This window comes from Betta splendens, chromosome 21 (assembly GCF_900634795.4).
Source record: "Betta splendens chromosome 21, fBetSpl5.4, whole genome shotgun sequence".
NCBI classification, from domain to species: Eukaryota; Metazoa; Chordata; class Actinopteri; order Anabantiformes; family Osphronemidae; genus Betta; species Betta splendens.
In genome coordinates, this window is record NC_040899.1 from 9,358,634 (window position 1) to 9,374,649 (window position 16,016).

General features: G+C 47.6%; 3 protein-coding genes across 4 annotated transcripts; all 3 read left to right on the top strand.

Annotated features, from left to right (window-relative positions):
• The first annotated feature begins 9 nt into the window (after positions 1–9).
• On the top strand, positions 10–8,377 carry ifih1 (interferon induced with helicase C domain 1). The gene is made up of 16 exons (XM_029135707.3): positions 10–519; positions 830–1,001; positions 1,131–1,235; positions 1,316–1,381; positions 2,648–2,880; positions 3,185–3,395; positions 4,433–4,650; positions 4,821–4,922; positions 5,005–5,128; positions 5,209–5,424; positions 5,648–5,904; positions 6,958–7,107; positions 7,190–7,351; positions 7,431–7,624; positions 7,720–7,813; positions 7,935–8,377. Exons 1-16 carry the CDS (start codon positions 82–84, stop codon positions 8,130–8,132), a joined length of 2,940 nt encoding a protein of 979 aa, XP_028991540.1. The 5' UTR covers positions 10–81; the 3' UTR covers positions 8,133–8,377.
• Positions 8,378–8,775: 398 nt separating this feature from the next.
• Positions 8,776–14,583, top strand: fap (fibroblast activation protein, alpha). Of its 2 annotated transcripts, XM_029135708.3 has the most exons (26): positions 8,776–9,156; positions 9,334–9,415; positions 9,771–9,860; positions 9,973–10,067; positions 10,159–10,233; positions 10,345–10,397; positions 10,529–10,601; positions 10,792–10,912; positions 10,992–11,146; positions 11,216–11,313; positions 11,413–11,542; positions 11,615–11,653; positions 11,733–11,831; positions 11,908–11,978; positions 12,059–12,112; positions 12,197–12,321; positions 12,409–12,459; positions 12,556–12,654; positions 12,779–12,848; positions 12,934–13,128; positions 13,231–13,285; positions 13,384–13,483; positions 13,565–13,623; positions 13,707–13,779; positions 13,891–13,964; positions 14,184–14,583. In XM_029135708.3, exons 1-26 carry the CDS (start codon positions 9,154–9,156, stop codon positions 14,289–14,291), a joined length of 2,247 nt encoding a protein of 748 aa, XP_028991541.1. In that variant the 5' UTR covers positions 8,776–9,153; the 3' UTR covers positions 14,292–14,583. The 2 variants fall into 2 exon arrangements, with proteins under 2 accessions (XP_028991541.1, XP_055360834.1); XM_055504859.1 differs by having other exon boundaries at positions 10,992–11,313.
• Positions 14,584–14,711: 128 nt separating this feature from the next.
• Positions 14,712–15,945, top strand: gcgb (glucagon b). Its single transcript, XM_029135709.3, has 4 exons — positions 14,712–14,890; positions 14,975–15,080; positions 15,280–15,435; positions 15,549–15,945. The coding sequence occupies exons 2-4, from the start codon at positions 14,986–14,988 to the stop codon at positions 15,664–15,666; spliced, it is 369 nt and encodes a 122-aa protein (XP_028991542.1). The 5' UTR covers positions 14,712–14,890; positions 14,975–14,985; the 3' UTR covers positions 15,667–15,945.
• The last annotated feature ends 71 nt before the right edge of the window (positions 15,946–16,016 follow it).

Genomic DNA, 16,016 nt, shown 5'->3' on the forward strand with positions numbered 1-16,016 from the left:
CCGAAAGAGTTTAATTTCCCTGGACAAAAACCCGGTGATTCCCTTCCAGTGGGATATAGGAAGCTGTAGCAGAATACTGTCATGATGGCATCCGATACGGACGAGGTGCTGGAGCGTCTCATTGAGGACGTCAGGCCGAAGTTGAGGGAACTCCTTAAGGTCGAGCAGGTGCTGGATCATTTGTATTTTGTCGAAAGCGACCAAAAGGACCAGATCAGACAGAGGGTGAGGACGGACGGCGACCAAATGGCTGCAGATGTTCTAATAAACGCCGTCATGAAGAAGCCGCACACCCAAGGCTGGTTCACGGCCTTTGTCGACGCCCTGGAAAACTCGGGCTGCGTGTCCGCGGCGGAGTGCGTGAAGAACACGCCGGTGGAGCCCGACGTGGAGGCGGAGAACGACTGCTGCGTGCGGCTCATCCAAATAGTCTACCCGAGCCTGGTGACCATGAACACGGACGAGGTGTGCGTGCCGTGCCACGCTGAGGGTCTGCTCAGCGCCGAGGACATGGACATCGTAAGTCTCGCTTATGTTTCTGTTTCATCTGCTCGATACGAGGAAAGTCAGAACTCACAATACTAAAAATGCGTGTTTCCGTGTATTGCATCACGTGTTTTTTATCCAGCACCTCCATCTTCTTCCTTCACTCTCCCACTCTCACCGTGTGAGGTGAAACCCAAGTGAGAAATAGAAACCTACCACTCTGACGAATCTAGGTGTACTGACGGGGATCGTCCACAAGGTGGCGCCAGAGGGCGTTTATCCTTCACGGCTCACTCTGGATGAGCCAGTTTTTTTTTCAGCGTTTGTTTTCATCCCATTTTAGGTTAACGCTGAAACAGCACAAAGAGGAGCCAGGAACGGAGCCCGTGAGCTGCTGAGAAGGATCGTGAGGCAGCCGCCAGGGTGGTTTTCCACATTTCTGAGTGTCCTGCGGGAAACGGATCACCATGACCTGTATAAGCTGCTTGGAGGGTGTTCTGACAGTAAGCAACAAGGTGACTGACTATCAGTGAGCTGGAGCACGTTCACTAAGTGATTCAAGTAGATGTCTGTAATACATGCGAAACTATTTTTGATAAATGTCTGTGTTTTGTTGACGGGCTCTGATGAAATGCTGTGCTCAGTGAAAGACGGGGCCACAGGCGAGTGTCCGGCGGCAGCTGACGGCTGTGATGACTCGGCGCTTACGGACACCAGCACAGCTGAGGATCCTCAGGATGAATCCACAGGTCTAACTCTGCTTAAAAAGAGCCCATAACCATCACACGTAAGCGTGAGTTAAAGCCCCCGTCGTCTGCTTCCTTCTCAGACATGTACCGAGGAGCAGGCGGTGAATCCACACAACTGTCCAGCAGCTTGGAGCCCTCAGAGCCAGGTGGGATCCATTCACTCGTGGCCTGGCTGCTGGTGATGTTCCAGTATTTAAAGCACGTCAGTAATCTGGGACGCTTGTCGTAGCTGGGCCCAAGGAGCCCACACACAAAACCCAAACTCATGGCAGGGAGAAATCCCCCTGTGTCTGTGCAGCCCTATAGTATGAAGCCTGAGCGAGCGCAGTTGGAATGTGCTGCAAGTGGAACATTTCTCCCGCCTGCCTGCTCCACACCAAGGAATATGTTCCATGTGTGCACCACAATGAATCACATAGAGGTCATAGAGGATGGTGCATAGCTTGCGCTTTGAATGGAAACCACATGCTGACTCGGGATTGTCAGATTGTAAAGAAGGTTGAACGTAAGATTTGATATAAGCTTGTTGAGGAAAGGGCCCCGTTCTGCACCTCCACGCGTGTCAGACCTATTTCAGTCGAGTAGTTGGCTACTACTGTACATGATCATCATCGCTCTTTGTCGACTAAAGTGGCTCTTTGCGTTTAATCAACCATCCACAGAGATCTGGCACAAAGTGCCGACTAATGAGAATGTGGAAACGATTATGTGAAGTAAAGAAGTAGAGGAAGTGTATTTTATTCTCCCAGTGTGAGTAATGAGTTAAATCTGACCATATGAACAATCTCAGGATTGTTCCAGCCGAGGTCCACCGCACTAAATCTCAGTGGACGTCCATCTTTAATAAGATAATTATCTAAAGTTTCAAGAAGAAGACACTTGTTTATATTATGTAGCTGCATTTTAACCTTTAACACAGGGACTCTGGGAAGGAAAATTAAAAACTGTCCGCCTTGAGAAAGACGTCGTTCTGGGGGTTTCAGCTAATAACTGAGACGGATGTAGAACCAACGTGTGCCCGTGAGAGGAGAAGGCTGTAGAGTGGGGGGTCCACACGCATTGTGCCTGGATCCTTAGTCATGTTTTATCCTTGGCGCAGACAGAGCAAATGAGTCACAGCTTCTCAAGGCCTTCAAGTCTAAGTGAAGTACAGCTCTGTCCTTGGAAGCAGGAAGAGAGGAGAGACGAACGGCCTGGTGATGAAATGCTAAATGTAAATAACATGTGAGAAGGACATGTGATGTGCGACTATTTAGGGTAAAGTTACAACAGTATCGTAAAGGCATTCCACAGCGCGACCATAACCACCAATGCCCCAGCGCAGTCTTTCCCTGCTGGTAATGCCTGTAATTGTGGCTTGCTGACACGGTCAGCAGTTCTTGTCTGTCTGAACCTCTGCACTGCTTCAACAGATGGACCCGCTCCAGCAGGAGCAGCAGCGGCGGCGGCGGCCGATAGGGATAATATTGTTCTTCGAGATTACCAGGAGGAGGTCGCTAGACCTGCCCTGGAGGGGAAAAACATCATCATATGCCTCCCAACAGGAAGTGGTAAAACCAGAGTTGCAGTTTATATTACCAAAAAACATCTGGACAGCAGGAGGGCAGAGGGCCGAACGGGCAAGGTGGTCGTCCTGGTCAACAAGGTATGAGAACCTAGTTTTGCATCCTGACATGAGAAAAGGAAACCCACATTTATTTATTTTTATTTTTTCAGTTTCACATGTGGGTCAGCTCGCCACAAGGTTTAAACATTCCCTGAACCTGCGCTGAAACAATCACTTTGAATTGTAGCTTTCCAGTTATTTATTTAAAGCTTTTATTTGAGTTTAAGAACAGCTCGGGAAAAACAGAGATCGTTACGTGAGCGGAACCCGTCATCATGGTTCCTTCTGAGCCCCTTCGAACAACCACAGAACGACTTGAATGGAAACCGTTTGTCTTCTGCAGATCCCCCTCGTCGAGCAGCATTATTCCACGGAGTTCTTGCCGTTTCTGAAGCCCACCTATAAAGTGGAGCGAGTCAGCGGCGACAGCCAGCTCAGGATTTCTTTCACTGAGATCGTGAAGAACAATGACGTCATCATCTGCACGGCCCAGATCCTGGAGAACTACTTGGAGCGGGACACCAAGGGGGAGGACGAAGGGGTGAAGCTAAGCGGTACAGTATGGTGGAATAAACCTGTGCGGAGTTGGAGGTGTTTGAGAAAGAACCAGTCAGACAATGCTAACTATTGCTAGGGAAAGCAGAGAGTGGCCAGAAAGGGAGGAAGTAAAGTAATGTGCACAAAGCACAGAAGGGAACACAAATAGTAGGAGGATCCAGCACGAGAGCCTCACGCAATAACAAATAGCCGATCCAAATAAAACATGGCCATAATTTCCCCTCCAGCATCCATCAAAAACGTGTCCGGGCCCAAAACCGCAGACACTGACAGGTTCTGGAATAGAAAGCCGTCCACGGGGGAATCGTAGCAGCAACTCCCCCGACGACGCCTGACAGGATCTTGTCAAAGTCTTTCCGGTTCTGCTGTTCACTCGCTGGCACTCGTCAGTCCAAGGTGGATTAGCCACCTCAGTGGAACATATGCTGTTTGTTGAAACGCCTCAAAGCGTGTGCTGCCCCCCCCCCCTCATATCTGCTGATTTCTAGGCCGCGTGTCTGTGCAAGCTATCAGCGTGTGGCTGATCGAACCCACACGGGAGCTTTTATCACCAACAGCACATCAAGCTGCCAATATCCATAGTCCGTCCCTGCAGAGACTAATCTTCATCGTCCTGTTCGTGTGAAGGATCATAATTCACACTGACTATGCTTTAGGCAAACAGTCGGAAGGTGACTGATCATAATTCCGCTCAAGTAAACAGTTTTACCATCATGTGTTGTTGTGTGGCTCAAAATGATGCGTCAAACTTTGCTGGAAAATGATGGTTTGTGTGGGAGTGTGTTGTGTAATGAGAGACAGTGTATCTGGAAGGGAAAACGTCCCTACAGTATGTTTATTCCAGAAACATAAATAGCTTTTTTTTAAATTGTACATTTACTTACACTTCGATATAAGCAATTTTGATTAGAGGCCACTGTTTTGCTCAACAGTCCGATGTTATCCACTCCAGCTCAGTAGTGAACTGCATGGGTCCAGCGAGCACAGCATTCACTTTTGAGCAACACATTTGTTTTTCTGTCTCCCCGCGCAGACCTGAGTCTGATTGTGATAGACGAGTGCCACCATACGCAGAAGGGAGGCGTGTACAACCACATAATGATGCGCTACCTGAAGCAAAAGAACAAGAACTCAAGCAGGAGGAAGGTGCAGAAGGAGCCCGTGCCCCTTCCTCAGATTCTGGGCCTGACGGCTTCGCCAGGAGTCGGCGGAGCCACGATGATGGCAAAGGCCGAGGAGCACATTCTGCGAGTAAATACCCTTCTTACCCTGTGTGTTATATTTGCCTTAGACAGCCAGTAACCTGTTTGACCAGCTACAGTAAGTAGCCTGTACACAGGGCAGCTGGATGGTTTCCAACTAAAACAAAGTTAATGAAAGGATGTTATGAATTCCTAAAGATATTTGTGTTCTGTTTGTAGATCTGTGCAAACCTGGACGCTTGGAAAATTATGACAAGCAACCTTGGGAATTACAAAAGGGAACCCAAGAAAACAGTTCTACCTGTAGAAGACAGAAAAGAGGTTGACTTGTTTAAAAAAACATTGCCTTATATCATCAATTCATTAGAGTGCTGAGTTTTCAATAACAACATATATATTTCAGGATCCTTTTGGTGATGTCATTAAGAAAATCATGGATGCTATTCATGCCCATGCTCAGCTGACTCCAGCATGTAACGTTGGCTCCCAGACCTATGAACAGTGGGTTGTTCAGCTAGAGCGGAAAGGTGAGCGCGCCCTCAAGCTCATTGTTGTCACCCTCAGGAAAGGTAACGTCGACCTAAACACTCCGACGTCTTCATTTCAGCTGAAAAAGAAGAAAATCACGACGTGCGCGTTTGCACGGAGCATCTTCGCTCCTATAGCGAAGCCCTGAACCTCAGCAACACCATTCGCATGTGCGATGCCTTCAGTTTCCTGAACAAATACCAAGAGGAGGAAATGAAGAAGAAAACAGTTCCTGATGCTGAGGAAGCTGTACAAATTACAGACACTGAAAGATTCCTCTTCAAACTATTTAAAGGTAAAGTAACAGAAATTATGAAAATACCTCAGCTGTTTGGTTGTAGTTTGACAATAGCATATGGTTATCTTAGCTTAGCATAAAGCATAAAAATGGAGGGAAACCTTTAATCTGAAAAATCAAAACTCTTGATAAGCAAACACCCTATATTGTTAAACCTTCCTTCAACATCTAAGATTATAAACAGAATCAGTCATAAGTCTGTCAAATTCGTGCCCTGCAGATAACAAGGAAAGGCTGCAGGAGCTCGCCAAAAATCCACAGTATGAAAACGAAAGCCTGTCAGAGCTGAGAAAGATCATTCTCAAGGAGTTCAGCAGCAGAGCGGACGCCAGAGGGATCATTTTCACCAAAACACGCCGCAGTGCCATCGCTCTAAACCAGTGGATTCAGGAAAACCCCAAGTTCGCAGACATCGGCGTGAAAGCAGCGTACGTCATCGGAGGAGGAGACCAGAGTGTTGTAAAACCCATGACGTCTGTGAGTGGCCCAACGCTCCTATGGGGTGCCGAATGTAAAAGGAGCACCTATAACTAGTTTTCTCACATTTAACTAAATGTCACAACATGTTATCTGACATTTAGTTAAATTTGCAGAAGTCTAAATGTTAATGTTAAATGTAAATGTTAAATGTTAAATGTTAAATGTTAAATGTTCGCCGAGTGTAAACTGAATATTCATGAATGTGCAAGTAGACTCCATCCCTACCCTCAAACAGCGCTGGTCTCAGATCAGAGACGCGAACTCAATCACCTCAAACAGTGCGCGCAAACCCCGCCCACATCTGATCTGGAAACTTTTGTTTTTAGCCTGGACGTAACTTCGGCTAGCTAGTATAGTTAGCCAACTAATTCTCCACCGGCGCCACAGAAATATTCTTTTTAAACCTACTTAACTCCCCATTAATGGTGTTTACGACAGAACAGCAGTTTGAAGCGGAGCCTCAGCCCGCACACCTGCCGTTACAGCCCGTTCAATCTCCCCCAACGGGAGGGAGTCGGAGCTGGCGGCCATGATGGCTTCGACTTCAGGCTTCTCTCCAGTATTTTCGTGCACCGAGTCAGATGTGGGCGGAGCTATGCGTACTGTTTGACGTGTTTGAGTCTGCGTCACTGATCTAGGATAGGGGGTGGAGTCTACGTAAATATTCAGTTCGATCATTTAACATTTACATTTAACATTTACATTTAGATTTAACATTTAGATTTAACATTTAACATTTAGATTTACATTTAACATTTACATTTAACATTTACATTTAGATTTAACATTTACATTTAACATTTAACATTTAACATTTAGATTTAACATTTACATTTAACATTTTTATTTAACATTTATATTTAACATTTAACATTTACATTTATATTTAACATTTACATTTAGACTTTTGCACATTTAGTTAAATGTGAGAAAACTAGTTATAGGTGCTCCTTTTACATTCAGCACCCCATACGCTCCTTCGGGACTTTTACCTCCAGAATGCTCATGTATGTCGCGTTTAACTGTCGAATGCCTTTTTGTTGTCGCCAGGCGGAACAAAAGAACGTACTGACCAACTTCAGTACCGGGGCTGTGAACCTGCTGATCGCCACCACTGTGGCCGAGGAAGGTTTGGACATACCAGCCTGCAACCTCGTCATCCGATACGGCCTCGTGACCAATGAGATCGCTATGATTCAGGTGGGCGGCATCCGAACGAGAAAGGACCTGTTGATTTTCTTGCCGGGTTGTGACCTTGTCGTTATTACTGCAACTTGTACAGGCCAAAGGCAGAGGACGAGCTGAGGACAGCAGTTACATCTTAGTAGAGGTGAAGAACTCCGGGGTGGCGGAAAAGGAGGTTGTAAACGAACACCGACTAAATATGATGAACAAAGCCATTGACAAAATAAGAGCCATGAGTCATGAGGTCTATGAGGGAAAGGTACGTGAACAAACATTCAAGTTACACTGAACACGTTGATGTGCAATTCAAACAGTTTTGGTTTTTGCTGCTTCAACAGATCAAAGAGTTTCAGTTGCACGCTATACTGGAGAATAAGATGAAAGAGAAGCAGAAGATAAGGAATGCCGTTAAAACCATCGACCCGTCTGACGTGAAGTTCACCTGCCGAGGCTGTGGGGTTCACGTGTGCACGGGCAGCGACATCCACATCATTGAAAACAAGCACGTCGTCAATGTGACGTCACAGTTTAGGTACGAACCTCAGTTTTCACTCGATTACTCTCGTTCTGAAGCTCCTGTGGGTTTTGGTTGATGTAAAAGCCAAAGGGCTGTTCCTTTTCTTACAGCAACCTTTTCAATCGGACAGAAAACACGTCTCTCTCCCAGCGACTTCTGGAGTTGGAGAGCAATGGCTTCATAGCGTGCAAGGCCTGTGGGGAGGTAAATCAGGATTTTTTAGGTTTAGGAAGGTTTATTTTTATAGGTTAAAGTTGATGCTTCACATGTCATGTTCATCCTCCATCTTTGCCAAAGGCTTAACTTTTATGGGCCTCCTTTCCAGAGATGGGGTTCGATGAGGCTGTATCGCAACATCGAGTGCCCCAGCCTCCTGGTGCAGCACTTTGTGGTGTGGCTGCACGGGGAGCCTTATAAAAAATGCATGAAGTGGAAGGATCTCCCCGTGACGTTTGCCGACTTTGACTACGTTGAGCACGCGGCACAGCTGGCAGAGAGCTCCGATGAGGACGAAACCGAATGAACTGCAGCGGATTCAAGCGACCATCTGATCAGCCTTGTTCTTATCTTAACCAGGTGGCTGGTTTGGTGTATTTTGTATTTGATTCACTAGAATTTCAGATTATGTTGGGATATTTGACATGATTTTACTGTACTCTGTTACTCCTGCTGGAATTCTGTCATTCATGAAATATGTGGCGTGTGCCTCACTGGGAGAAAAATGAACTGGAAACATTTACTAATAATAAAACAATCCCTTGAAACCTGCGCAGCCTCATGGGATGGAAGCATCCGGGCCTGTGATTGCCCCTCAGAGCCCACCTGTCAGCACACATGGTCACGAACAGATGATGATTTTCCCTGAAAAACAAATGTTAGTCATTATTGGTGCTATTTATAGAACCGCTGTTTCCATCTACAGACCCAGAGACCTGTTAATAGGGCGTGTGGAGACATACATGCTGTAAAATGTGAAACTCTTCATTGTCTGGCTTAAAACAAAACCAAAAAAAAAAACATTTGAATTGCATTTACCCTCGTTGGCCACTTTATTAGGTACACCCATACAATCTGATGCAACCCAATGCAGCAGTTATGCCATTAATTATAGTTAGAAGATGTTTCACTGGTTTGGCGACATTCCTACAACTGTAAACATGTTCTTATTTCCAAATGAGGAAACGAACTGTGCGGAGCCAAGTTGGGACTTTTTGCGCGCTCTCACATTTGTTGAGTGACTTGCGCCCTCGGTTAAAAAAAGAGCCGCTTCCCAAATACCAGCGAAGTGGTGCGTTCTTGGAAAGTTGTGCTGACTCCGTGGAGTCATCTCTGTCTGGTGCCGGACTCCTCTCAGGAATGCAGCGGGACGCGTGAGGAGCCCCACGCAGGACGACGCACGGCTCGCGCGCGCGCTATCGAGTCAATTACTCCGATCGTTCTTTTGCAGTGAGTTCATGAAGCGCGTGTCCAAGAAGCGGCTCTAAAAGTAATGACAGCGCCCTTAAAGGACTGACCGAAAGCTTCAGTGCGACTCCGCCAGCGTCATGGTTAGTAATCGGTTTCCTCTAAGCTTCAGCAATGCGAACTTTTTCAGAGACTTGAGGTTTTATGTGGAACTAACTAAGTGAAGAAGCGCCGCGGCGGCGTCTGTTTGGCTCGTGCGTCTTTCCCCCCCCCCCATCGATGAAGTTTGTCGCAACTTTTCTTTCTGTCACCTTTCGCAGGGCTGCAGCAAAGTGCTGTGGGGGGCGGCGGGGGCGGCTGTCGTCATCATGTTAATAACCATCCCAGCGGTTTATTTCAGCAGTAAGTGAAGCTCGTCCGTTTCTGCGTCGAGACGCTCAGTAAGAGCGTAAATGTAAATCACAGTTAGTGTCGTTCGTTTGTGTTTGATTGTTTGTTTGTTTGTATTTATTTCTCATACTTAGTCTAAATGTGTCCTAAAGGACGCATGTGTGTTTTTAGTAAGAAGCTTACCTTGTCACGTGATCAACATAAAATAATAGACGCGAATGTGGGCTTCTAACCCGCGTGTGTGGGCGCATCGGCGCAGCAGCTGATTCAGTTCGAAGCGCGCCACCGTGCGACGCGCAGACGCACGTGTGACTGTTACACTGGCACGACAGCGACACAAAGCCATGGAGCCTGTGTGATGTTTCAGAGCCCGGTGTCGACACGCGGCCGTTCACCTTTGACGACTACTTCAATGACACCATCCGATGGAAGGCCTACAATTTGCACTGGATTTCAGGTACCACCTCCAGCCAGAACACCGCTAACCACACGGTTAACGGCATTTATCCGAGTCCTGGCGTTGTGTGCGAACCTGTCACAGATGTATCTGTTGTCTTTAACATCTGCAGATAAGGAGTATCTGCATAAAACTAAAGATGGGGACGTCTTTCTGCACAATGCTGAAACCAAAGAGGAGTCGCTGTATCTGAGCAACTCAACCTTTGTAATATGCACATGTTTTTAAGAATGAATCTTCAGTCACAGAGTGCTAATCAGTGTAAGTGAGCCGCAGTAACGTTTCATTCTTGCCGCAGGCCCAAGTGGACGCCACTGATTATTGGCTGTCAGGTGATTATAAATTCATCGCTTTTGAAAGCAATTACACAAAGGTGAGAAAAAATCAATCAAAATCAAGAACGATGTCCAGTTCAAAATGTGTGATGTTTAATTATCTCATGATGAGCATCATTTATCATGAGTTTTTGTCTTGCATCTCACAGAAATGGAGACATTCATTCACAGCGTCATACTCCATCTACGATAGGGAGCGTTCGTAAGTCACCGTGTTTCATTGTCGACGTATTAAATGTTTCGACTGTGAAACATCACTGATCATTAAACCGAGGCGTAAACATAACCAGCGATTACGATCCGCTGAGCCTGTATTTCCGTATCTCATCGCAGAACATTTCTCACACCTGTGACTCTTCCAGCTGTTGTACAGTACTTTGCCTGGGCCCCGACCGGAAACAAATATGTGAGTTCACACCATGTAAACAGTGGTGCAGCTAGTTAAGCATCACTGGTTTGGAAGAATTGCTTCACACGTCCTCAGACGGGGGATTTGAAGCAGTTTCAAAGTCCTCTTTTATTACGAAAATGACCCCTGACACTGTAACTCTGAATAAAGATGTGGTGTAAACCAGCAGCCGCCTTGTGATTTCCAGGCCTACGTCTCAGACTTCAACCTCTTCCTAAAAGCCAACGTCAGCGCCGACGCCGTGCAGGTGACGCACGACGGCAAAAAGAACGAGATCCTCAACGGCGTCCCCGACTGGGTGTACGAGGGTAAGTCCCGCGTTGTCGCCCGCAAGCGCGCCGCCTCTAAGTCCGGTGAGTGCCCACGGCCTGTGTCCCGCCCCTCCAGAGGAGGTGTTCGCGTCCAACGGGGCGCTGTGGTGGTCCAAGACGGGCCGGTTCCTGGCGTACGCCCAGTTTAACGACACGGACGTCCGCAAGGTGGAGTTCACCTGGTTCGGAGCTGGGCAGTACCCCGAGACGGTGGCCGTGCCGTACCCCAAGGTTTGCCAACGTCATTCAATGATTATTGATGTACTGTATGACCAGTCATCAGTACCGCATGTGCCGCAGGCCGGATCGACCCTCACCAAGGTCCAGCTGTTCGTGGTCGACACCACGGATCCGTCCCAGCGCACACAGGTGCTTCCCCCTGCGTCTGTGGCCTCTGGGTCTGTACAGCCTTCACTTCATATCGCCTCCTAATTCGCATGCGTTCCAGCCGAGGCCTAACGTGAGACCCCTGTCGCTTCCTGTCGGCTCCTCCCCAGCGATCACATTCTGTGCTCGGTGACCTGGGCCACGGACCAGCGCGTCGCCGTGCAGTGGCTCGCGAGGGCGCAGAACTACGTGATCGTCCAGGTCTACGACTTCGACGGAAGCCGCTGGAGGGAGAAGCAGGTACGGTGGGTGACGTCAGGGACAATCGTGTAATTAGGCTGTAATTAACCGCGAAGGAATGCGTCTGTGCAGAGCTTTGAACAACGCAGCAGGACGGGCTGGGTGGGACACGTAAGTGTGAGACGAACACCGTCACTCACTGGTCACGTCATCTGAACCCGCGCGTGACTGTGAGTCCTGTTGTTTTCAGTACGTGCCTCTGCCGCTCTTCTTTGCTGAGGATACTCTCAGTTTCTACAAAGTCATGAGTGACACCCAGGGCTACAAACACATCCATCACGTCAAAGACGTAAGTGTCAGCATAAACGCGCGTCGTGCATTGTGCGCACGTTGAGCAAATCATTGACTGAGGCCGTGTTGCTAAGGGCAAAGCGACGCCTGTCACGTCGGGGAGGTGGGAGGTCACCTACATAGTCAAACTAACCCCAGACGCCATGTGAGTGCCCATACAACAATGATCAGTCACAATAAAAGGCAACGAAATGCAAATGTGACGTGTCAGAATATTACACACAGATATTTTTCGAGCAACGAGTACGAGGGAGTGCCTGTGAGAAGAAATCTATACAAGTATGGATTCATTCATTCATATTTTATCCTGCATCCTCTTTACTATTATTATTATTTCTTAACTGAGTTGCTGCTCGTTTCTAGGGTAATGATCGGAAGCAGCCCCTCGGCCCCTCGCTGCCTCACCTGTGACCTGCACCACGACAGGTGTCAGTACAACTATGCCTACTTCAGCTACTCTGCCTCCTACTTCCTGTTGAAATGCTACGGTCAGTTACCTGTTCAGGAGCACCTCATCCATGATGTTAGGCTTGAACGGGTTTCATGTGCAAACGTCTTATTTTGGTTTCCGCCAGGACCTGGATTGCCGCTCTTCTCACTCATAGACAACAGGAGCCCGAGTGCAGGTACAAGGGGGGGGGGGGGGGTTCCAAAAGTCACATCCATTTTTTTTACCTTTGGAAAATTCCTCCTACTACTGCCTGGATGTGTTCTGCTTTCAGAGCTCGCAGTCCTGGAGGACAACAGGGCACTGGAAGATATTCTGTCACAGTTCCAGATGCCCAAAATGCAGCGCGGAACACTGAGAGTTGCAGGATTTGGTGATTTGAACAGAAATGTTTGATGACGACAGATATGGATGTTTTAATTCTAACTTATTAATGTTACATTAAGTTACATATGATGAATTAACCTCGAATGTAACGGGTATTTGATCACTGGCAGATCTTTGGTATCAAATGATGTTACCGCCAAACTTCAAGAAGTCTAAAAAGTACCCGCTTCTCATTGACGTGTAAGTGGAAACCCCTTTGTTCTGTAAAGTTCATGAACCTAAAAGCTGCTGATTCAAGGAGGCCCACTGTCGCCGCCCGGTGCAGGTACGGCGGCCCCTGCAGTCAGAGGGTGGACTATCGCTTCAAGCTGAACTGGGCCACGTACCTCTCCAGCTCACACGGGATTATCGTCGCCAGCTTCGATGGGAGGGGAAGCGGTTACCAAGGCGACCAGATACTGCACTCCGTCTACAGGCGCCTTGGAACTTTTGAAGTGGAAGACCAGATAACGGCCGTGAGGTGAAGTGTGTCTGAACATTTGGCCTCTGTGAGAAATAATTAAATATCAATTATTAGAGGTTAAACGTCCGGTTTAGTGACATAACAAACTTTGTGTTACAGAAAATTTATTGACATGGGTTTTATTGACAAGGACAGAATAGCAATATGGGGTTGGGTGAGTTCAACTATGTTCCTGTCATCTCATACTCAACATAATTTTATTTATTTATTTATTGTTATCGTTTATAAAATGTAATCACTTATGATCCTCAGTCATATGGTGGGTACGTGTCCTCAATGGCCTTGAGTGCAGGCACTGGTCTCTTCAAGTGTGGAATAGCAGTAGCCCCAGTAGCAAAGTGGGAATATTATGGTGAGTGGAAATTTGTTTGATATCAGCATAATCAGTGGGTTGTGTTGCAGATCACACCTGAGTTGTGTTGTTACTGTGCAGATGCAGTGTACACCGAGCGCTACATGGGCCGGCCCTCGGAGAACGCAGACTCCTACAAAGTAAAAGCCCTCCGCTCTATCACGATGATCAATGATGACTCGGCGTGTGCGTTGTGAAGTCAAGCGTCTCGTTTGTCCAACAGAACTCCTCGGTGACGGCCAGAGCGAAGAACTTCGCGGGCGTGAAGTACCTCCTGGTCCACGGCACCGCGGACGGTACGTCTGAACCGTCCTCACCGAGCAAACAGACCCATTTGCCTTCACGGCAGCGTGAGCTTGGAGGCTCGGTCACGTACGCGTGCACTAAAAGCGCTGTCTTTCCTGTAGACAATGTCCATTTCCAGCAGGCAGCACAGATCTCCAAAGCGCTGGTGGACGAGAAAGTGGACTTCGAGGCCATGGTAAATATTGGTTCAGGGAAGTGAGCGAATGTTGACGCTGACGCTGTTAAGTCAATCAGGGTTTCATTTGAAGAGAAGTTGTCGTGGTTTAATTGTCCACACGCTTGATTTATCACGATTGTTGTTTTTGTGAATATGATTCATTCGCATTGCCTTGTGTAGAAATTAGACACTAATTGTGTTGTGCAGACACTAATGGGAGCTGGGTTGTGATTGCAGTGGTACACGGACAGGGACCACGCTCTGGCTGGATCGGCCACACGCCACCTGTACACGCTCATGAGCCACTTTCTGCAGAAATGCCTTGTTAGCGCCAAAGAGACGTGAATAACGTGGCAGCATTCGTACTGAGCATCACCACTTGTGTGTTATAATCCGAAACCTATTCTGAAGCCATTAGACAAATTTTCAGTGTATAATGAATTACCTGTTCAAATCAGGATTTTATGTGAAGAAATGTGACATTTATTGTGATTATTGCTAAAAGCCACTGCATGCAGCGATGACTGAAAACATCTTGTGTACTGTAAATATAATAATGCATTAAAATCTAAACTGATGATTTCACGTGTTGCAGTTCTGCCCTGATGACAATCAAATAAACCGTGTAAAAAAGTAACAGTTTCATTATTTTTTTTGAGCAACATGATCTTCAGCAGAGAGAAATTGAAGATATTGTTGTGAACCACGGGGCAGAGGTCACGCTATGTTGGTGCTGTCCACAAAACCAAGTCAAACACACCGAGGTTTGGACGGAAGCTGACTAATGGGTTGGGAGTAGGAGAGGACGCGTGAGGAGGGAGTCGCCTGGGAGAGTGAACCTCCGCTCCGCTATAAAAGACGGAGCAGATCAGCTCCTGGAGCCAAAGGAGAAGCAGGGGCGCCAGGCAGCCGACTCCACCCACGCTCAGCGCGAAGCGGCACAGGTGAGGACGCCCGGACTTCCACATACGGAGCGGCTCCTCGACACGTGGCGACGTAGCCTCCTCGTCTCTCTTTCTGCCTTTCAGAAGCTCGAACCATGACCAGCGCCCACTCTTTTGCTGGACTCCTGCTCCTCGTCATGATCCAGAGCAGCTGGCAGGTGCCCGACCAGGACGCAGAGCGGAACTTCATGTAAGAGCACATTTCAGCTTGTTCTCGTTCACGCTGGCCTCAACTTTCCTCAGGCAATGAGCCATCGCTAGAGGAAGAAGTATCTGATACAGTAACTTAACAATTAAAGAAGACCCGCTGACTAATATTTAGTTTTGCAGGGACAGATGTTGATGAGACAAGGTGTTTGCGGGAGATGAGCTGATGCTTTTCATTCCAGGCTTTTGGCTGAAAACTCCATGACCCCTGAACCCATCGAGGCTCCAAACATGAAGAGACATTCAGAGGGAACATTTTCCAACGACTACAGCAAATACCTGGAGACGAGGAGAGCGCAGGACTTCGTTCAGTGGCTGAAGAACTCAAAGAGGAACGGGTAAGAGCTTCCTCCACTACACCGTCATAACCGACCCCCCCCCCCCCCCCCACACACACACACACACACACCGTGCACCACGTTGTCACTCATGGCGTGTGTCGTCGTTGCAGTCTGCTCAGGCGCCACGCGGACGGCACCTACACCAGCGACGTGAGCTCCTACCTGCAGGACCAGGCGGCCAAGGAGTTTGTGTCCTGGCTGAAGACGGGCCGAGGCAGGAGAGAGTAGGCTCAGCATCGCGCTGTTGACCCCCCCCCCCCTAAGAGAAGCTCCACCGGCTCCATGTTGTCCATATGCAAAACGTTACAGTTTGAAATGTGTTTCAATCCAAACTGCCGTGATTTTTCTTATTAATCCTTCATGTTTTTTGTCGACATTTTCGGAATTGTCACCTTTCAATAATGGAGTCTGTAGATAGGTTCAATATGTGTTCTTAACAATGAGAAAAGTCACGTTTAGTTTCAATAAAGAAATGTGTTCATTGTTCGAGCTCCATCCTTTAGTGTTGTCTTGGTAACTCAGCATCAGCAACAGAGCGTTTTTCAATAGAATATAAAGAAATATCTATCAGATGTTAT